Genomic DNA, 22,500 nt, shown 5'->3' with positions numbered 1-22,500 from the left:
AAAGGCACTAAAAATTAGTCACAAATTACTAAAACGTTATTGAAATAAAAAAAAGGAAAATGTTAAATAACAAAAAATTCATAATATTAATAAAACCAATATAGTATCTGTATATGATACTTCTTTTAAATGCAACATTTTAAATTTAATTAGCAAAAAAAAAAAAAAAAAAAATTAACAATATTAATCTCTATTTATATTGATTTTATACAACAGGTCAATAAACATGCAATTGTGCAGATATTCAGGAAGACCGACACACAGATCAACTATAACACAATACAAATATAAACCATAAAACTATATAGAATCATTTCTGCCCTCATATTTTAGACTGGAATATTTGAGTATATCATCGTACCTGTTCTACTGGACGACATGACGCAGAGAAAGAGTGTTTAACCAAGAACTGCTAAAGTGTGTGTTTTATTTTCAAAGTGAGTTTCTGTTGTGTTGTTTCTGTTCGCTGTGTGTTTACGGTGTTCTCTGGATCTGCAGAAGAAAGCGGTTCTCACCTGCATCGTTCAGCCATTTCTCCAGCAGAGGTTTGAGTTTGCACATGTTCTTGAAGCTCAAGTTCAAGGCCTCGAATCTGGAGATGGTGGTCTGACTGAAGTCGTTTCCGTAGAGTTTCCCCATCGCCAGCCCCACATCACCCTGACACACACACACACACACACACACACACACACACTTAGCTATTATTATTATTATTCCATAAGAGTACTTGTTTTTATACTGTACAGACTGTGTGTGCTGTTGCCCTACACCTTACAGGAAACTTGCTGCATTTCTACTTCCTCACACAGTATGATTTAGAAGTAGAGATGCAATCGATTGGAGAGGGCCGATCCAAATCAGAGATTTTTTTTTTGAGTGTGAATTATTCTGTTACTTCTGAAGCCATACAATATATCAATGCAGCGGCTCTCAATTCCAGACCACGTCACCTGCTCTGCACGTTTTGTATCTTTCTCTTATCACTGCAGAATTTGGTTCTATGCGAACATAAGTGCCCTGCGAAGTGGACATCACAGGATATTCTGCCATGACTCCGAAGTGAACGTTTATGTTCCATTCAAAGTGCATTGAAGTGTGCGAGACGTGAATTTAAATTGTATTTATTTACAGAGGTGTATGATGTCACACTTGTCTGTGTGTGAAGACGCTGCGCAGCGCAAATCCGTGAATTAATGTTCGGGAGTGAGGTACACTTCAACAGATGTCCCCTGCTCAGGGAGTAGGGAGCATGTCAACGTGAACACAGTTCATACACGGAGCTGACTTCTAACAAGCTGATGATCTGAATCAGGTGTGTTAACAGAGAGAGACATGTGAAATACACACACACACACACACACACACACACACCTGAGTGAAGCCCAGCTTGATGCGTCTCTGTTTGAAGTTCTTGGCGAACAGCTCGAGCTCCTCGAGGTCGCTGGCCTCCTCCACACACACAGCATCGATGCGCTTGGGAGCAGATGCTGGAGCCGGTAGAGCGGCGATCTTCCTCGTCGGTGTAGCAGCCTGCAAACACCACCAACACACAGCACCTCCATCAACACTAGGAGAGCTCCGACTGACCTCTACATCCGATCAGGAGCGGCTCGTCTGCAGCGGGGCAGAGGTCTGCATACTGCCCTGAGACTAACCATGCAGCATTTTTACAAGATCTATTTTTAAATTGTTTATGTTTCTAGATATTTTTTTCCAGAATTTTTTTGTTAACCCTATGTCTATCTTAATGTTTTCCGGTTTTATTTTGTTACCAAAATTTGACATTTTCTGGTAATCACATGAAGACATAAAACATTAACAATTTAATTAATCTTTCAATCAGATGAAAATTGTATTAGTAATGGGCAACTATCAATCGCATCCAAAGTAAAAGTCTGTGTTCCGCGGGGTCTGTGTTCTGGGGGGGGTCAGTGTTCCGCGGGGGTCAGTGTTCTGCGGGGTCTGTGTTCTGTGTTCCGGGGGGGTCAGTGTTCCGCGGGGGTCAGTGTTCTGCGGGGTCTGTGTTCCGGGGGGGTCAGTGTTCTGCGGGGGTCAGTGTTCTGCGGGGGTCAGTGTTCTGGGGGGGTCAGTGTTCTGCGGGGGTCAGTGTTCTGCGGGGGTCAGTGTTCTGGGGGGGTCAGTGTTCTGCGGGGTCTGTGTTCCGGGGGGGTCAGTGTTCCGCGGGGGTCAGTGTTCCGCGGGGTCTGTGTTCCGGGGGGGTCAGTGTTCTGCGGGGGTCAGTGTTCTGCGGGGGTCAGTGTTCTGCGGGGGTCAGTGTTCTGGGGGGGTCAGTGTTCTGCGGGGGTCAGTGTTCTGCGGGGTCTGTGTTCTGTGTTCTGGGGGGGGGTCAGTGTTCTGCGGGGTCTGTGTTCTGGGGGGGTCAGTGTTCTGCGGGGGTCAGTGTTCTGCGGGGGTCAGTGTTCTGTGTTCTGGGGGGGGGGTCAGTGTTCTGCGGGGGTCAGTGTTCTGTGTTCTGGGGGGGGGTCAGTGTTCTGCGGGGTCTGTGTTCTGGGGGGGTCAGTGTTCTGCGGGGGTCAGTGTTCTGTGTTCTGGGGGGGGTCAGTGTTCTGCGGGGGTCAGTGTTCTGTGTTCTGGGGGGGGTCAGTGTTCTGCGGGGGTCAGTGTTCTGTGTTCTGGGGGGGGTCAGTGTTCTGCGGGGGTCAGTGTTCTGTGTTCTGGGGGGGGTCAGTGTTCTGCGGGGGTCAGTGTTCTGTGTTCTGGGGGGGGTCAGTGTTCTGCGGGGGTCAGTGTTCTGTGTTCTGGGGGGGGTCAGTGTTCTGCGGGGGTCAGTGTTCTGTGTTCTGGGGGGGGTCAGTGTTCTGCGGGGTCTGTGTTCTGGGGGGGGTCAGTGTTCTGCGGGGGTCAGTGTTCTGTGTTCTGGGGGGGGTCAGTGTTCTGCGGGGGTCAGTGTTCTGTGTTCTGGGGGGGGTCAGTGTTCTGTGGGGGTCAGTGTTCCGTGGGGTCAGTGTTCCGTGGGGTCAGTGTTCCGCAGGGGTCAGTGTTCTGTGTTCTGTGGGTCAGTGTTCTGCAGGTCTGTACCTGTGCGGTGAGGGCGAGGCTGCTCTGCGCTGGGTTCTGAGGTAGACCTGAGACACACACAGACGAGTTAGAAACAGTGCAGAGGAGCGACAGAATCAGCAAACAGAGGAGACGCTCGTACCGGTCTGACCCTGAGGAGACGGAGATATGATGAACTGAGGCTGAAACTGAGGACTGAGGGAGTGACCCGGCTGGACCAAGACAAACTGTGGCAGGTTCAAGCCCTGCGTCTGCAGAGAGAGAGAGAGAGAGAGAGAGAGAGAGAACGACAGAGACAGAGAGAGAGAGAGAGAGAGAGAGAGAGAGAGAGAACAACACAGAGAGAGAGAGAGAGAGAACGACAGAGACAGAGAGAGAGAGAGAGAGAGAGAGAGAGAGAGAGAGAGAACAACACAGAGAGAGAGAGAGAGAGAGAGAACGACAGAGACAGAGAGAGAGAGAGAGAGAACGACAGAGAGAGAGAGAGAGAGGGAGTGAGCGAGAGACGTATGCATCCACATGACTGATGTTTTTACTGTAAAATATGCAAGTCTCTTCTGCTGTCTTTCTTTGATCAATAATACAGTATAAACTGAAATATTATTCTAATCTAAAATTGCCATCTTCTGTGTGAATCTGTGTTAAAGTGTAATGTATTTCTGTGATGCTCCGCTGTATTTTCAGCATCATTCCTCCAGTCTTCAGTGTCACATGATCTTCAGAAATCAGAATAATATGATGATTTACTGCTCAAGAAACATGAAGATTATTATCAGTGTTGAACACAGTCGTGCTGCTCAATATTTTTGTGGAAATTTATACATTTTATTATTTTAAACAGCATTTGTTTGAAATAGGCATCTTTTGTAACATTAGTAAAGTTGTAATGTCTGTTACTTTTGATCAATTTAATGTATCTTTTATGAATTAAAGTAATAATTTCTTTGACCCCAAACATGTTTGAACAGTATCGTACGTCTAACTAACAGTTGTCTCTATTCTTGTGCGCATGAGCAGCAGCTCTCAGGCGTTTGTGGGTGTGTCAGTGATCTGGACTGTGATTGGACGGCGAGCTGTCAGTCACTCACAGAGGCGATCTGAATGGGCTGGGACAGTGTGATGGGCGTGGCCGCAGAGATACTGGCTCCAGTGCTGCTCTGTTGACCTGCGGCCAGGATCTGCGTCTGCGTCTGCAACAGCTGCGCTGGAGTCATGCTCACCTGCACAGACACAGAGAACAGACCAGCTGAAGCGGATACTTCTCAGGAACAATTCAGCTTAGACTTCATTGCTTTAGCATGAAAATGGTTCATACCTTGACTGTACATTGTGAATCTAAATATTCAATTATTGTATGCCATATCAGCATTAAAGGCTGTATTCAAAGTAAACACTTAAGAATAATAATACAATAATAATATACAACAAAGAGGTAATAAAAATACTTCAATGAATAATGCACAATAATTTCAACAATATTACTATGAACAAACAAAAAAATGACAAAAATATCTGGAAATTGAATAAATCGTCTCTCCAGTGATGTCTGGTTTGTTTGGAGGACAATACTAGAAAATCTGGAATCTGAGGGAGCAAAATATTATATATATATAAAATCTAGAAAATCATCTTTAAAGTTGTTCAAATTAAGTTCTTAGCCATGCATTTTACTAATCAAAAATGAAGTTTAATATATTTATGGTATAAAATGAAAATATCTTCATGGAACATGATCTTTACTTAATATCCTAAAGATTTTTGGAGGGGACACATTTATCTGATATATCTCAAAATTAAATATGTTAAACACCCGCATGTAAAGAAGCTGCATGTCTGTGTTTAAGTATAATGTCTAGTGTAAAGAACAGGTTATATTTTTAAGATGTAATTTTGCTAGAATTCCTTACCTGCATTCTGGGATTGATTTATACCAAATCTGGCCGAAACTAAGCCACACTGATCAATAATAATATCTCAAGAGGGATAGTTCACCCAGAAGTGAAACTGTCATCAAGATGTTCCAAACATGTAGGAGTTTAATTTTATTCTGTGACCACCAGAGTATGAAACAATCTTCAGAATATCATCTTGTGTGTTTAACAGAAGAAACTCATACTCTCCTCCAGCTGTTTCTGAGCAGAAGTGTGTTTAATCAATGCTTCACGTACCTGCTGGAGCGGCTCCTGTGTCTGAACGCCGCTGACCGCTGCTTGACCGCTGGGTTTGTGGCCCTCCTGACCGTTGGCCTGAGCAGCTGATGAACACACGAGGGTCACTCAGTGGTCAAACACACTCAGGAGTAATGAATCAGCTTCTCGTTACTCACCTCCATGCGCTCCGTTCTCCATGCTGCCTTTGCTCAGATCTGCTGAGAGAAAACAGTGCATGTCTTTACAACTAGCCAACATTTACCAAAGCTGCTGAAGACAGTAGAGCTGGCCATTTTATCGTTTAATACAAGTTAGAGGTCAACCGATGTATTGGTTTTGCCGATTAATCGGCTCCTATAGTTGATTGCTGGAACTGTGTAAAAATCCCTGTTCTCCAGGTTATTTCCGCTGGTGGAGCGGCTGAGAAGGTTCACTATCATTACACAGTGAGAGAGCGCCCTCTAGAGGCAGAAATCACTGACACCTCCTGCTGTCTGTGCCAAATAATCATTAAAGAGCCACACAGATGGGAAATCAAAGATTACCTGTATTACAGTGTTTGATGTAGCTGTCCATCAGTGTAAACAATGTGCAAAGTAATTAAACCAAAAAGTACACGATTTATAAAGTTATTGGCTTCTAAAGTAAGGAGTCGACTCTGAATCGCTGAAACGAGTCGTTATAGATTTCAAATCTTTTGCCCATCTCTATGTACGTCACTAGAACACTTTGCATAATAATCTCCGCCTACCGTCTTGAGAGAAACTGACCTCTGACCTGCCCCCCCACCCCCCCCCCCACACACACACAGACGCTCTGGTTGGTGTGAGAGCGTCATGTCGAGGAGACAGTGTGTTTTTAATTGTAAAGGCAAGTTTGTTTTATTTTCACTGCCAAAGTATGAAGATCAGAAGAACCAATGGCTAAAATTCATTTTCACCACAATACCAGAGGAGTACAACAAATCCCTTTTGTTCGTTTCGACTGCTTTTCTAATCTCGGTGAGTACAGCGGGATTTTTTTTTTTAGATCTTTATTTAGACCAACGAGCATCTCCGAATCACAACGCGAAGTATGATTATGAAGTTATGTGTCTGTTTTCTCCCGAGCGTCTTATCAGTATGTGTGCTGTCTGCGCTGATCGTCATGTACAAACACGTCATTAAAATGAAGTGTAACTCCGTGAATACTCAACGAAGAGACATGAGAGAGATATCTATAGAAAGCTTAACATGCCTACTTTAAAACTAAACAAGTGTTGCCGAAAACAGATATTCTGCGATGTCTGTTTTTCATGTCTCCCTTCGTGACCACGCCCCCGCGCTGAACGCTATTCAGATTCAAACTGAAGCGTGCGGCTTGAATACACACACACAGAAGAAGAAGCAGCGAGACTGTTCAAGTTTTTTATTTTACTGTTTGCTTCGCGATGAGAGGAATAAGACATAATTCACCCCAAACAGATGCTAACGCATAGTTTACCGTGGAGGTGTGTGCGGAACAACCAATCAAAACTGACTATGTTAGTTGACCAATCAGAACACAGTATGCTACCGAAAGGTGGGGTTTAAGGAAACTGAATCTTTTGAAAAGCATCCCGCGAACTGTTTGGGGATCTCTGAGAATTGTGGTAATTTTAAAATGATATTTTGACAAAATGACAATGTTTTTTAACCTTGGATGGATTTAAACCTATTGTACAGGACTTATAAACAGTGATAGGAAGCTTAGAATTTTCATCTTACTGGCTCTTTAATGACTTCAACCCCAGGCTGTGAAATTTTGTATTGTGCATCTTTCTGTGATAACAAAGTATGCTTCATTCGCTCTGCTTTTTAAACACCAAACTTCAAACTCATGCTAATTTGTTCATTATTAAAATAAATGTTTTCCTGTTCAGTGTGTGATATCTGTGAGTTGTGTTAAAGATGCAGCGCTGCACTTTTCTTCCGGTGTGTGATTAGCATACTTTGATTAGATAACCATAAAGTGTTATCAAATAGAAGAAAATAAAGAGTACACATACAATGATCATATGTAACGCAGTATCCTTTGTTTAGATATTTAAATAAATTAAATTTAAATTTAAAATTTATGCATTTATCAGACGCTTTTATCCAAAGTGACTTACAGTGCATTCAGGCTATCCATTTGTACATATCATGTGTTCCCAGGGAATCGAACCCCTAACCTTGCGCTTGATAGCGCAGATCTTTAAACATGACAGTTGAAATTAAATGGTGCATCCCAACAAGCTTTTTTCAATCATTTGCTTTATATGTAATTGTATTATTTATTTTCATTTGGTAGATCTCGGTGAGTTTCTCATTTAAAAGGTAGATCCCATGCAAAAAAAAAGTGTGTGCACCACTGATTTACATTAAGATTAATGAGCGCTGGAGAAGTGTTGGTGCTAGTTAAGAGTGTTAATTTCAACATTTAATAATACATTTTTACATTTTAAAGTTTCTTGTACACACACACACACACACACACACACACACACACACACATATACACACATATATATATATATATATATAAAAAATTAAATAAAATAATAATAAGTGAATATACATACATAATTGAAATTCATGTTTTTATTCATTTAAAAAGTAAGGTTCAGTGGTGTCTAAAAAAAAAAAAATGGTAGTTTTAGTTTTCATTTAGTTCCATTTTAAAAACTATCGGTTGATTATTCGGTATCGGTCAGTGAGGTCCAACCTAGATATCGGTAACAGCAAAGAACTTTAAAGAAATATTGAGAATTATTTTTTAATTTTCTTCTGACATTATTTCTGAATGCATAGGATAGTTTTAAATTCAAGATTTCATGCATCTGTTCTGCAAAGATATTTAACATGTGAGTTCGTGGTCCGTTAGCACCAAACTGAACCGAGCTATCTGTAACCAGATGATTCATAAAGAGAATTTGACTTGAAATATGTGGCAGTTTTAAGCTGACTAGTTAAACACAAAAATAAATTTAATTATTTGCCATATCACCCAGTCCCAGATGACGAGAGCTGCAATATTAGACACCGAATATCAAGGCAGAACTATTAATCAACATTTACAAGCAGAACTTTCCAGCAGTGATTCATACAGAACACAATCAACAGAGCGAACGCCGTCCGATAACTGATCATGATAAACTTACCTGTGTCCACGAGCCACGCTACGATACTCAGATCACAGACGGACGCAGAGAACACATCCGACGGAGAACACCGAGACCAGCGAAACACAAAGACTACATCTAGAAGTGCTGCATACATAATGAAAGTTAATCAGTATGCAGCTGATTAAAGCCGTATGCAAATCTCACTCCCCCTCGCTCATTAGCAGAGCGCCGCTTTGAAGTTCTGCACGCAATTCATTTCACACGGACCTCTGAAAGCTTTCTGCATAATTCAACATCTTTCATAAATATTTATCAGCTCATTAGCATATTAATTGGATTGCTTTTAGGACAGAGGTACGGCGAGCACAACAGTGAGGGAGAAGTGAGACAAGGCCAATTACCAGCCGTGTGTGACTGTTTTAATTACTGGGGGGTCGGGGGGGGGGGGGGGGCTTCCCAGCATGCAACACAGCAACGATGAACAAATGTGTTGCTAATGACTGCCCGAGTCAAACTGGACAAGATTGTTTATACAAAACAACACATCAAAGAACAGGGATAACGAAGCCTTAACTCACTGCCTTCACCTGGTTAACGCTCTTCAGCGCTTTGAGAAGAGATCAGCAACTATTCTCTTTTATTCCAGACAGGATTTCTAAACTGCCTAAATTGTCCTGATTTTGGCTTTGTTTTGCTATTAACGGTCTCTCTGATGTGATGGACTGATATGGATCTTTTGATGGACAACATACAGTATACGATATCACGCTAATATATATATATTTTAAATCACACATAATTGCTGAAATTAAATCTATATTTATTTCACATATTATTACTTAATTTGGAAATTAATAAATATGGGAAAAAATTATGGTAGCAAAAAAATAATAATAATAAATTTGAGCTATTATATGATGTCTTGTACCAGTACTGTATACTCCGCCTACTCTCAGCTGTGATTGGTCGATTATGTCTGATGCTAAAACCTGTACATTTTAGGTGATTCAGAAATAGAGAAGAGTAGCCTGACTGGATCAGTGGCGTTTGCTAAGGTCACGGTTACTAGTAGAGCTCCTACTAAACTAAGTTCTAACTAACTAGTAAGTGTGGTTCACACCGAAGCCCCAAACGAAAGCTTCATAAAGGTGAAGGAAGCTCTTCAGCTCGATCAAAGACTCTGCTGCACTGTTACACACTGATGAACTAAGTCATGTGGCTTTTACTCAAGCTGTAGCCATGACAACAACCCCACTGAAAGACAGATGGGGGGGGGTGAGAGCAGGGGCGGATTTAGACATTTTGGGGCCCAAGGCAAACACAGACATGGGGCCCTCTACATCTCTTGTTTCCCTCCTTTTGTCAATCCTTATTTTTAAAAAAAAGCCCTACTTGTTACTTCTCTTCAGCAGTCTTCACACAGCAATGATGTATAAACATCTGGAGTTGTATCTGTAAGAAAAAAAGAAGAAAAATAAAAAGGATAAATTCTATCCTTGCTCTGAACTGGGCCTCTCTGCACTATTAAGCAGCGTTCTTTGTCAGTGAGATGTTTTGGCCAGAGTGCTTGGTCATCTTCAAGTTCAAGTGTAACACATTGGTCAGAATAGCCGTGTTTCCACTACCGAGCTAGGACAGGGCGTGCTAGTGCGTGCCAGGGCCAGTCGCGTTTCCACTGTCACTTCCAGGGCTTGATCGTGCCTCGCCGGGGCTTCCTCGGGGCCAACGGCCAGGGTTTTTTGGCCCGACGAAAACCTTGAGCCAAAGCAGGCCAGCTGGGGCTAGAGGAGGGGTCATGAACAAAGGCGGAGTTTCTCCGTGTCTAGGGAGCGTCAGCGCGGATAATTTCAGAAAGATAACAGCTTTAACAGCAGCATTAACGACGTTTTAAAATAAGTTGAGCTCAAAACTCACTCTTAGTTCGCAGCAAGTGTTTGCTTGATCCGATGTGGATTATAATCACTAAACAAGGCAGAAATATTTATAAGCGATGTAAAAGACTATGCACGCTAAACATTAACATTACCATAGTAAACATGTTAAATATGACCGCTTGGAGAAATCAGACGTCAGCTTCTTATTCTCTATCACAATTGTGTATTTATTAAGTAACATTTTATCTGTCGTCTCGTTTCAAGAGTTTAGCTCCACGTTGCATATCATCAAAATATAATAATGATTTTTGTTCGGGAGCTTTTATAAAAATAGAGAGTCTGCGCCGAGGATCATTTAAGAAAGATAACAGCTAACACCAGCATTAAACACTTTTTTTTTTAAATAAGTTGAGCTCAAAACTCTCTTTCAGTCAGCAGCGAGTGTTTGAAATAACTTGATCCAATGTGGATAATCACCATACAAGGCAGAAATATTTATAAGCGATGAAAAAGATATGCACGCTAAACATATTACCATAGTAAACATGGTAAAATATGACCGCTTGAAGAAATCAGGGGTCAGCTTCTTATTCTCTATCACAATCGTGTATTAAGTAACTTATATTATCTTTCACAAGCCTCGTCTCGAGTTTATCTCACGTTGCCTATCATAAAAGAATATAGCCTAATAATGTTTTTTGTTCGGGAGCTTTTATAAAAATAGAGATATTATCATTCATTCTAAATGTGACGGCTATACTGTGGCTAATAAACAGAGACAGACTCGACTGAATAAGCAGGCTATTGTCATAAGCGTTAAAAATAAACAAATAAAATAGAAATAAGTGTATTTATGTGTGATTAATTTTGAGTCCTGATAAATTAAATCAATTCTAAAGTTAAAACATCGATTATTTTGAATTTGAATATATAACAAAGCATGCAAACAAACGGCCTCTTTTAAGCCCTGGCTCGCACTGGGCCGACAGTGGAAATGCGGCTAGTGACTGCTAGTACTCATTACTCATCAATTTTCCTAAAAACTTTTTGCTTTCCTCCTGTTTCTTACTTTTTTCAGCACCGCTTGGGTAGCTTCGCTTCATTTTTACTGTCAACACTCTCTCTCTGTACACAATGTCTATCACTGTCAATCACTTCTTCGTCGTCAGTTTTTTGGCGCATTACAGCCTTGTCACTTTCGCAGATGCGCAGTAAGTGAAATAATGGAATAGTCCAATGTAGTGAGGTGGGGGGGGGGGGGGGGCTCCTGTCTGCGACACTAATGATTTGATGCCATTTTTCGCAAATGGAGTTTTAGAAATATATATTTTGCACGAAGTAAAAAAAAAATAAAAATCTTTAAGCAAGTTAATGGGGCATTTTGGGGGCCCCTAGGTAGCTCGGGGCCCAAGGCAATTGCCGACCTTTGCCTAATGGTAAAGTCCGCCCCTGGGTGAGAGAGAGAGAGAGAGAGAGAGAGAGAGAGAGAGAGAGAGGACGGACCGATTTTTGTATCTCAAAAGAAAATAGTTGAGAGAAACATGATTTACATACGGCCGCTGCGAGGGATTCAGTAAGCTAACTGACACGCAATACATTATGCAAATGTTTTAATTAACAGAATTTTAAATAAGCTATTAATTAGCCTTTCAAACTATTGAATGCCACACTGCATAATTTAAAGCAGATAAGTGGCATAAGGCAAAACGCATATTCAGAGAACAGAAACATTTACACTCAACTGCAGCCCAAACTTTCCTATTAGACCTCAAGAACTCATTAATATTCATCAGCTTTAATTAAGCCATCATCCTGTGTTTGCCAATCATACGCCTCAATTCTGTGATGCCTTAAATGCAATTATAGCAACTAGACTGAACTCTAGGGCTACACGATAAATCGCATGCGATATTTAATGCGCATCTTGTGTGCGTGCTATCACATTCACTGAAAAGCTGCGCAAAATCAAAATCATCTTTTACGTTCAGTCACTTTAGTTCACATGTTTTGCGCAGCTTGTCAACGCTACAGCGATGTCATAGCAATGCTACAGCAACATTACAGCGAAGTTAGTGACGTTACAGTGACATTAAAGTGGTGATAAAGAGATGTTACAGCGACATTACAGCAATGCTACAGTGACGCTACATCAACGCTACAGCAATGTTAGCAATGTTACAGTGATGATACAGCAATACTACAGCAATGCTACAGCGATGTTACAGCAACACTGCAATGATGTTACAGTAATGCTAGAGCGATTTTACATCGACATTACAGCAATGCTACAGTGATGTCACAGTAATGTTACAGCAATCTTACAGTGACGCTAGAGCGATGTTACAGTGACACTACATGGATGCTACATCGACATTAGCGATGTTACAGCGACGTTACAGTAACGCTACAGCGATGTTACAACGACACCACAGTAATGCTACAGCGATGTTACATCGACGCTTTAGCAATGTTATAGTGACGTTACAGTGATGCTACAGCGATGTTACAGTGATGCTACATCAACGCTACAGTGATGCTACAGCGACATTAGCGATGTTACAGTGATATTACAGTGACACTAGAGCGATGTTACAGTGACGCTACATCGATGCTACAGCGACATTAGCGATGTTACAGTGACGTTACAGTGAGGATACAGCAACGCTACAGCGATGTTACAACGACACCACAGTAATGCTACAGCGATGTTACAGTGACGCTACATCGATGCTTTAGCGATTGTTACAGTGACGTTACAGTGAGATTACAGTGATGCTACAGCGATGTTACAGTGATGCTACATTGACGCTACAGCATCATTAGCAATGTTACAGTGACGATACAGCAACGCTACAGCGATGTTATAGTGATGTTACATTGAGGCTACAAATGTGTTAAAGCGACGTTACAGTCAGTGTGTCCGTCGGTGCATGTGTCCATGTGTGCCTGTTAGTGTGTGTGTCCGTATGTGTTTTTGTGTATGAGTTTCCATGTGTGTGCGTGCCTTGGAGTGTGTGTGTTTCCCTGTGTGCGCGAGTGTGTCCTTGCTTGGGTGTGTGCCCGTACGTGTGTGTATCTGTGATTGTGTGCTTGGCCATATGTGTGTATGTGTCCATATGTGAGTTTGTGTTGGACTGTGTCTGTGTCCGTGAGTGTGTGTGTGTTCACGTGCTGAGATGAGGAAACGCCTCTCAGCTTATGTTTGTAAAAGCACACACTGAGTATCTTTTCTTGTGATGACATGCAATGACAAGCCTGTCTAAACCCGTTGCCCAATAAAAGAGAACATTATAACTTGTTTTTACTACACAACATCAGTCGAGTGTTTGAAATCACTTTCTTTTGTGATCTGATGTGGCTTCTTATCACAGAATGAGGCAGAAAATAAATTATAAACTGTATTCTATACTGTAATCCAATATCTATACTGTAATACAAATATACTTAATCATTATATAAAACCCCGAGCTTGCAGAAGACGTATAAACCATATATTGTGTTTACTGTCCTTATTTCATCATCATTCAAAACGTTTAACGCTAGTTCTTTTTATTCAGTTACAGGGAAAGTGATGCCCTTTTTCTGGATCAGGGATTTCCTTTTCTGTGATGCATGTGTGGATGTTCTGCTCGAGGGCGCCCCCTGGAGTCCAGAGTGACCCAATAATGGCCAATCACACGATCTTGGGTTAAAAAACAAAACAAAACTGGAAACCCTCTCAACTCACTCAAAAAAATGTTAGGCAGACATATAATAATCTGTGCCAAACTATCAGAACTGAACGGAGTTTAAAAGCCGTGGGAAATACTGAACCGTGGACTAACTGTATTACTGCATCCCTAGTGAACACTACGCAATGTTATTTTACACTTAATTACTATTGAGTTATAAGATGAGAAGTGAAAAGAAGCTGCAATTACCCATTCTATTTATTTTAATCAATTAGGTTTGTCACTACTGATTAAACTTTTCATGTCTTTAATACTTAAATTTCATGTTTTCAAATAACAGTTTCATTCTGTTGTGTAAGTCCTACAGTAATCAGAACTGATCGGAGACACAGCAGATTTTCATTTGGTGAAAGGCGTTATTTTAGGTCATAAATTAAATCTGAAAAGGTTTACATTAATGTTAAAACAGCTGGCAAAACAGCATTTCATATGTTCCGATATTTATGAGAAAATTGTTAATTAAAGGGAAATTGTGTGGAAATCACTCAAAACAAATATACAGCCCCTAGAAGTTTGATATATTACTATTAAAGCTGACAAAATATATTAAATGTAATTCAGACCTTTTCATCAGGAAAAAGAATAATAAAATATTGTAGTTTTTGCATCGTTCATCACCACACATTCAGGCTTCAGTCCAGAAGACCATGAGGTGATCAGCACCTGACAGTCCACCACATCATCATCATCATCATCATCATCATCATCGTGTGAAACATTAGTATGCAGTGCACATAAATAAGAAGACAGTGCGCACTGATAACACCCTCGATGTTCTGCAGGATCAGCAATGAGCTAAATGCATAAATGCAAATGTAACGCTCCTGAGAGACACAAGAGAATCTGAAAAAAGCACAAGGTGAAATCCTCCACAGAACTCACATGCTCTCCGCATTCAAAGCAAATCACACCGCGCGCATTAGCGCTCAGAAATTAATCATTCATGAACACGGCGTTTGTCCTCATGAATATTCATGAGCTGCTCTGTATATTTAATCCGCGCGATAAATAAATAGTGTGACGCGTCTCTCATCTGGAATGAAATTAACTGACGTTTAAATTATGCACAAGAATGAACAGCATTAAACAAGCTGGGCTGATGTTATGCAAATTCGTATTTTCACTCCTGCAGCGCGAGCGAATTATTCAACACGAGGCGCGTTTGAGAAAGGGGAAACTTTTCAGACTTTCTACCCGTTATACAAAATAAACATTCCATCCCCAACACACACACACACTCTCTCTCTCTCTCTCAACCCCAAACACACACACACACACACACACACACACACACACACAGTCGGGGTATTTATGTTGCCCTGAGGGCAAACAGTTGATCTACAGAAGATAAGCCCGGGTTTAAGTTTTTCTTTAGTTTTATTCACCGCAGCACAGACTGAAGCGATGATTTATTATTATTCTACGTCACGCTGCGCGTTTACTGTCGAACACACGCATGAATATGCAAATAATGGACCGTCGAGTTTCTGTCGGGGCCGAAATAACACAAAGCACGCTGATAGCACGACTAGCTAACTCACACTCACAACACTTTACAAACACCGCCGCAAACTGAACCGAGCCGAGCCGAACCGAACCGAACCGGTGAACCCGCGCCACACTGTGTGGATATACTGCACGCGAGCGCGCCATTTCAAACATCCAGAGTTTTGTTCAGGACAAACAACTCTCATCTGCTGCTAACGGAGTCAAATGATCGCCAAAATAATCAACCATCTTCCCCTTTGCGATCGGTTCTATCCGTAGATGATCGTCGCGCGTGTTTGGCTTTGTTTACGCGAGGCGGATGGAGAATATGAATATGTAAAATGTAATAATTACCTGCAGTCGAGCGCTCATCTTGAGTCGTTGATCCACTGTCCGCCATTTTGAATATTTAGTGTGTGCATGAAACCCCGCCCACCGCTGCTACAACACACACACACACACACACACACACACACACACACACACACACTCCTCCCCGACCGATCTAAGTTCAAGAACAACAGCATTATTCAATAAGGATTGGTTTTCAAAACTCTTCTGTTTTTCATAAAAGCATAAATGTAAATGTACCGTTTGTTGAGAGCACAAACCCCGCCTCCTAGATTTTATCGCACCGGGGCTAGTTGTCACAAGTTCTGTATCTCAGTAATAACTAGGTTTACACAAATGCTTGATTTCTTAAGCAGTGATTTGTTTGTTGATTTTAAAAGGATTTTAATATAATGTTTGTATTAGCTGTGCAAACAAGTAAACAATAAAACACAACACATTCAGACAAGAGTCGCTAATGAAGGAAGATCTGAATTAAACGAGCATTTCATAATGTCAGAGAGCTGTATTTTATATCATGTATACCAACGTTTGATATTTTTGTAAGTTACTTTTACATTTATTTATTTGTTTGTTTATTTTTTACTGTTTCATGAAATCTTTTCATGAAATGCTCTATATTCTTTTTACATTTTTACTCTCAATGTGTTTTAAATAAACCATTCATTGAATATATATATATGTCTGTGTGTATGTGCATATATGTGTATATATATAAAGACACACATACAGTATATACAGTGTATTTATATATACATAACAAATATACACAGTACACACAAATAAATAATGTACACAAAGACGTTTATTTTGGATGCAGTTAATAATTTCATTTAATGACTCCAGAGCTGCTAAATATGCTTTATTGTATGCTTTTGTAAAGTCTGACTTTATAACGAACGCAGTGATGTAATCTTCTGTTTGTTTATATGCAGTATCAATCTCTAAGAGTCTCGCCCTGAACACTTTTTTACTTTACGAATGGAAACCTGTCAGATCACACATATGAAACAATGCATCATTACTGCTATGATATTCTACATCTACAATAGATAATGAATTTTCCTCTCTTTTTTTGTCATGAACAGTCATGTTTGTATTAGTTTTTACTGTGTGCGTGTGTCTTTGACTCCTCCTGTTTCCTCCAGGATGAAAGAACTTCATCCTCCTCCATCTCCTCCGCCACCCGTGCTCTCGCCCTCTGCTTAATCTGAGCAATGAAAGCAGATATTTCCTCCTCTTCCTTGTCTTCCGGTACAGTCTTAGCAGTCCTCACAGTCTCATTGTTGTTAGCATACGATCTCCTGGTTCTGTAACTAGCATCTTCACCTATCCCGGATCGATAGGTAAACTCCGGACTGGGATCTCGAGCCAAATCCATGTCATCATCTGGCTGATGCCTGGAAGCAAACCTCGAGGCGAAGCTATATTCCTCCTCTTCGTCGTCATTGACTGAAATGGAGCTCCTGCGGCTCGGGAAGTCAAACTCCGAAGGTTCCTCGTACGCTGGTCGAGACATGCGCGGCGTCTCTCCGTCTCCATCGTAAGCTGTAGGTTTGCTCTGAGGAGGTCTGACGTTTTCCAGCCATTCATCGATGCTGCTGGTGGGGTTCCTGGCCGAAGCTGGCAGGTTCAGTATTCCAGAACGGCCGTAATCTCTTTTAGGTTTGGGTTTCTCGGAGGAACGGGTGGCTGAATCATCAAATCCGTTCAGTTTTCCATGATTTACTTCATCTTCGTCCTCCTCCTCCTCCTTTGGTTTCTTCTTCTTGTATAACGTACTGCGCTTGTTGTCCTCTGCGATCTTCTTCACCTCATAGGAAGCCATCTTGTCCCGCATGTCAGACTTGATCTCTTTCTCCATGGTGTCCAGTTTGTGGAGGTTCACCTGGTCTTGGAAGAGGCTGTAGAGCGGCACGCTGGTCGTAGTAATCTTGCTCCGCCGGGACACAGAGGAGAGGTTTGATGCTCCTCCAGCAGACATCACAGACTCGGCCCGTCCGCCGGTCAAGAGCACGGATCGAGGCTTTCCACCCGAAGACAGCACGGATTCGGCTCTGCTTCGGGACGAGTATGTGGATCCACTCAGCACTGAGGCTTTATCATCGTCTCCTCCGCGTCCGACACCCAGACTGAACACCGATCCCGCTCTGGAAGGAGCCAGACTCGCTCCTGTCATCATCTCGGCTTGCTTCTGCATGAGAGTCTCATTGACCACATTGGCAATCCAGTTCTGGATGTTGGAAATGTTTACCATGGGCTCACCGTTAGGGCCGAGGACCGCGGCCGGAGGCTCCTGAGGAACGGGAGGCTGGGATCTGGTGCTGTGACCTGAAAGGACGGAAGACCTTCCGCTGAGCACAGACATGTTGTCGTCTCCGGCGGTGCTTGCAGACGGGAAGGCTCCGGCACAGAAAGCAGACAGCGGGATGCTTCCGCTCAGAGCGCTCTCGGTTTCCCAGCCACACACCGACTGGCTCTCCTCCAGCGTCTTCCTCGTTCGCTCCAGAAGCTCCTCGCGTCGCTGTCTTTTTTTGATGGTGGCCGGGTCCTCGGCTCGACTCATCTTCAGGATTTCATCCTTGTCCTCTTCGCCGCCGTGCTTCTTCTGCTGCTTGAGTTTCCAGGTCTGATAGGCTGTCAGGTTGACGTCCTCCAGCGAGGGAGCGGGAGCTTCCGTCTTGGCCTCCACTTGCTCTCCGTTCTCGTCTTTCTTGTTCCATCCGAACTGAATTCGCTTAACCTTCCATCGTTCCAGAGGTGTTAGGTGCTCCTTGTTCTTCTTGCAGAAGTTGTACATGGAGCTGCTGTCCGAGAGGATGCTCTCGACGTCGTCGTCGATTCTCTTCTGGCTTGTTTCGCTGTCCTCGTCTGCCTCTTTGAGTCTGTATCGTGCGGCGGCCTGCTCCTCGATGTCCTTCAGACGCTGCTTCCAGAGATCAGAATAGCTGCTGCGGCTCGTCACAGAGCCTGCATCTGAAGCGGCTCGACGGGGACGACTCCTGATGCGTTCCTTCACCAATCGCACATCTTCACTGGTCACGCTCTCCAGGTCCTCCGGTCGCACGTCCAGCGGTTTCCTGTCGCCCAGCAAAGACTCCTCGTCCCCCCCGTCACACATCAGCTGTGCCTCCCACCAGTCCTCATCCTGGTACTTCTCGTTGCGCTTCTGCCACTCTCTTATCATGCTGTCCACATCCCCCTCTTCATCTTCCCTGTCTTTTCCAGGGAGCGCCGGGTCCTTGGCGGTCACCTCCAGCTCAGGTTTGCTCAGGCCACCAAGAAGTCCTGCTTTCAGAGCGGCGGCGGCGGCCGAAGACGCTACGCTACTCATGACGCTGCTGCTGTCTCCCTCCTCGTCCACCATGATGGATTCAGCTTTAACTCCAAACATGCTCTCCTCCTCGTCAAGACGAGCGCGGGCGTCGATCACGGAGCACTGGCTGAGGGTCTCGTCATCGTCTTCGTCTCGTTCCTCCATCAGAGTCTCGTTGAGTTGGCGCAGCTGCTTTATAAACCCTTCGTTGGGGTTGATGGCCCGCTTCTTCCTGATCTCCAGCAGGGCCTCCATGATGCTCATGTTCTGGAAGATCATAAGATAAGCAGCGACAAGCACCGCTGACCGGCTCACGCCCATCATCGAGTCCACAAGCACCTTGCCTACATGAAGAGGAAAAAAATCCTCAGATTAACATAATGTCATCATCCTATTTTTCACACAAACTGAAAAGGGAAATGCACTGTTAAATTCTAGCACTTAATTGCACAGACACTATCAGAAGAGAACTGAGCCGATGGTGACACCACTGTATCAAGCATGACTTTAGCTGAATACTGACTGTTTATCATTGTCCTCCTGACACAATATTGACACACTGTTTTACTGTTTAGCACTAGCGGCATTTCCATTACCCTTCAAATGAGCAAATTGAAAACATGCCTAATGGCAACACAAGAAGAGTCCAAAAACAAACCATGTCATGGCGAAAACAGAGCAACAGAAAACATGTAGACTAGCAACCAAAGATAAAGGAAACCAGCTTATATGTGGATGAGTTACTTGATACTCAAAGCAAAGGCTGAAGGGAACTGAAGTCCAGAGACACAAACACAACTAAGAAGTGTGCCCTCTGGTGGTTAAACATGGGCACACCAACGAGACACATTGTCTTCATGCCAAGTACATGCCCCTCCCAAAAGACCTGCGGCCAACAAAACTGAAGTCATGTGACAGCTCTCTGGATTATCAAACCACATCATGACCTTATTAATACACAAGGCCAAGCCTTCAGGAATTCTCTCCTGGTGCTTGATGACAGGAACAGAATGAGGAGCATTTGTACGAAACGAAAGTGAATGTTGACTGTGACTCTCAGTCTCTAATATATCTCTGAATATCTGTGAATATTTTTTTTTTTTTAAAGTATACATTTGGCACATAGCATTTGACGTTAGAAAACAGACTGTTAAAGTATATTGACAATTGGACTTAACAGTGAGTAAGAACAATCAACATATAGTGAGGGATTTAGAAAATACAGTAAAAGCTGGTTTAGAAGCTGTAACTTCAGACTTGTGAATATGACCTTTTCCAAGCAAGCAAAGGGTTTTTGTGTGAACCTTTCTGTGATCTCCTCTTCCTCTAGTGTTTGACCTAATCCTATCCTATATGATTATTTTATAAAAAACTAAATCTGCTATAAGGAAGACTAAATGAAAGAGGAGCAGGGCTCACTTCTATAACGAGCTGTTTCTTCACTGCTAGCACGTGTCAGCTCTCCTTGATTCAGACTGAGAACAGGTTCCTATCTATCTGTGTCACTAACTCTAAAAATAAGTGAGTGAGGCACGACAGAGTCCAGGCCCCTGAGTTAATTCACTATCTGAAGTTTGATTATCTACAACTGTCGCTCATAGACAGTGATGGAGGTTACGTAATCAGTAAAGTAACGCATTCGTTTTTAATTTAGAAGGAAATATCTGTTACTTTTTCAAATCAGTGTCTCCAGTTACTTTGTTTCCATGTGTTGAGTGACAGCTCCGGTGTTGCCATGGTGACAGAGATCAGGAGTCAGTGCAGAGTGTTGTGTGTGAACATGATCTCACTGTAGTTCTAGACTAAATATGAACATGTGTTTACTCAAAAACACATTCAGTGTTCCTCACAATCAATAAAAACAGTCTCATACAAACTCAGAATATTAGACAAACCTGCAATAATTAAATATGTTTAATAATCAAAAATTACATATTTGTGTTTTATTTGAGTTATTTCTGAATAGTGCTGATCTTTCTTCTTCTGTGTCGTATTCTTCATGTGATTAGTTTGAGCGGCGCCCTCTACTGTACAGACCTGAACTTACACTTCCTTCAGCCTGAGGAGGATTCACTCCACTTTTGATTTGAAAGGGCTTTTTCATTTGTAGAATAACTTTTTATATTAAAAACAAACAAACAAGCCCTGCCCAGATTTAAAAAGTAACTCAAACCTCTGTGTGTCAGCAGAGCGTCGTCCATAAACTCGGCACACGTGCGGAAGTGAGGAGAGATGTCTGCGTCTGGGAAGTCGTCCACCTCGATGCCCATGTAGGTGATGTTCATGCCCTGGTAGAACAGCAGGCCGGTGTAGACGCCGGTGCCGTGAGCAGCGTTCAGCACATGAGTGATGCCCAGACGCTTGAGACGGCCTTTATTCACCGCCACCGACCTGCAGCACACCACAGGTACATACACCGTCACCGCAGTTACTCCGGCATTACTGTCTCTAAATATGAGTGTCTTGACAAACTCAAACCAGACACATTTACTGGATAAACACAAAGACAGCAGAGAAGTCGTCTTGTTTCATGAGAAACTGAGCCAAACGAAGCGAGTTCAGACTGGTTGTGTGCTCCAGGGTCACAGATGTTAACGGTGGTGTTGACTCACTTCTCTGCGATGAAGATGTTGGGCCAGACCTCGTCGACGGGGTTGAAGGGCGCCTCCAGACGGTCCTGGGTCAGCGCTCGCTGGATGTCCAGCACACAGGGAGTGTTGTAGGGGCTGCGGTCATCGATCATGTCCTTCACCCTGTTGTACAGATCCTCCACCATCAGCTGCTCGGCCGACTCCATCATGCTGTCGGGGGTCTCCGGGGTCCGCAGCTCCCTGGACCTCAGCTCTGACCACAGACAGATGAACACGAGACATCAACACAACACCAAAACACTAGTGAGGACGGACTTCACTCACACTAGTAACTGTGTACTGTGTGCATTAATGCTAATAATGACCTGTTCACATCACGTGTCCTGTATAAAACAACAACAACAACAACAACAACAAAAAATCTGAAGTTTTAGATAAAAATGTCTATCCTGTAACAGAGACATTATAGTGTTTGTGAGATTTCCTCAGATTCACACACCTTCACTGATGATCTTCTTGGCCGCGATGGAGGAGGACAGATGAATCGGCTCCATGAAGATACTCTCAGCGTCCGAGCCGGAGATCATGGAGAAGCGATCGGACATCATGGAGAAGCTGTGTGAGGTCAAACACACGCTCAGCATCAGCACATTAGAGTTTAACAGTGTTCTGTCATCAGATGTGAACTGACCTGGGAGAAGGACAGCGCAGGTAACGCGTCTGAACGTCTTTAACACACACCGCTTCATCAGGACGAGGAACCTGCTGATCATCTGCAGCGCTGCTCTCACCGGACGACGCCATCATCTACACACACACACACACACACAGAGAGACACACACAGAGAAACACACAC

The 22,500-nt window shown here is 42.9% G+C and overlaps 2 protein-coding genes across 7 annotated transcripts in view; both read right to left on the bottom strand.

Annotated features, from left to right (window-relative positions):
* The window catches only part of LOC127948357 (POU domain, class 2, transcription factor 1), a 22,059-nt gene extending 6,196 nt beyond the window's left edge, over positions 1-15,863 (bottom strand). Inside the window, exons 1-8 of one of the 5 annotated variants that reach the window (XM_052544784.1) lie at positions 15,740-15,863; positions 5,345-5,383; positions 5,187-5,272; positions 4,107-4,238; positions 3,161-3,269; positions 3,040-3,086; positions 1,372-1,530; positions 516-657 (exon numbers count right to left, since the gene is read on the bottom strand). In XM_052544784.1, coding sequence (XP_052400744.1) covers positions 516-657; positions 1,372-1,530; positions 3,040-3,086; positions 3,161-3,269; positions 4,107-4,238; positions 5,187-5,272; positions 5,345-5,383; positions 15,740-15,785 — 760 coding nt within the window. In that variant the 5' untranslated portion in view covers positions 15,786-15,863. Of the gene's footprint in view, positions 1-515; positions 658-1,371; positions 1,531-3,039; positions 3,087-3,160; positions 3,270-4,106; positions 4,239-5,186; positions 5,273-5,344; positions 5,387-8,328; positions 8,501-15,739 lie in introns of those variants that run through there. The other 4 variants (XM_052544783.1, XM_052544782.1, XM_052544781.1 and 1 more) reach the window with 4 other exon arrangements.
* A 660-nt stretch (positions 15,864-16,523) lies between these two features.
* dusp27 (dual specificity phosphatase 27) overlaps positions 16,524-22,500 on the bottom strand; it is a 7,802-nt gene continuing 1,825 nt past the window's right edge. For both annotated transcript variants that reach the window (XM_052544778.1, XM_052544777.1), the window contains exons 2-6: positions 22,335-22,450; positions 22,143-22,258; positions 21,665-21,896; positions 21,226-21,443; positions 16,524-19,396 (exon numbers count right to left, since the gene is read on the bottom strand). In XM_052544778.1, coding sequence (XP_052400738.1) covers positions 16,836-19,396; positions 21,226-21,443; positions 21,665-21,896; positions 22,143-22,258; positions 22,335-22,450 — 3,243 coding nt within the window. In that variant the 3' untranslated portion in view covers positions 16,524-16,835. The remainder of the gene's footprint in view (positions 19,397-21,225; positions 21,444-21,664; positions 21,897-22,142; positions 22,259-22,334; positions 22,451-22,500) is intronic.

Source organism: Carassius gibelio, chromosome B1, assembly GCF_023724105.1.
Source record: "Carassius gibelio isolate Cgi1373 ecotype wild population from Czech Republic chromosome B1, carGib1.2-hapl.c, whole genome shotgun sequence".
Taxonomy (NCBI): Eukaryota; Metazoa; Chordata; class Actinopteri; order Cypriniformes; family Cyprinidae; genus Carassius; species Carassius gibelio.
Note: the sequence above shows the minus strand (reverse complement) of the source record. Positions and strands in the feature narration are given on the sequence as shown.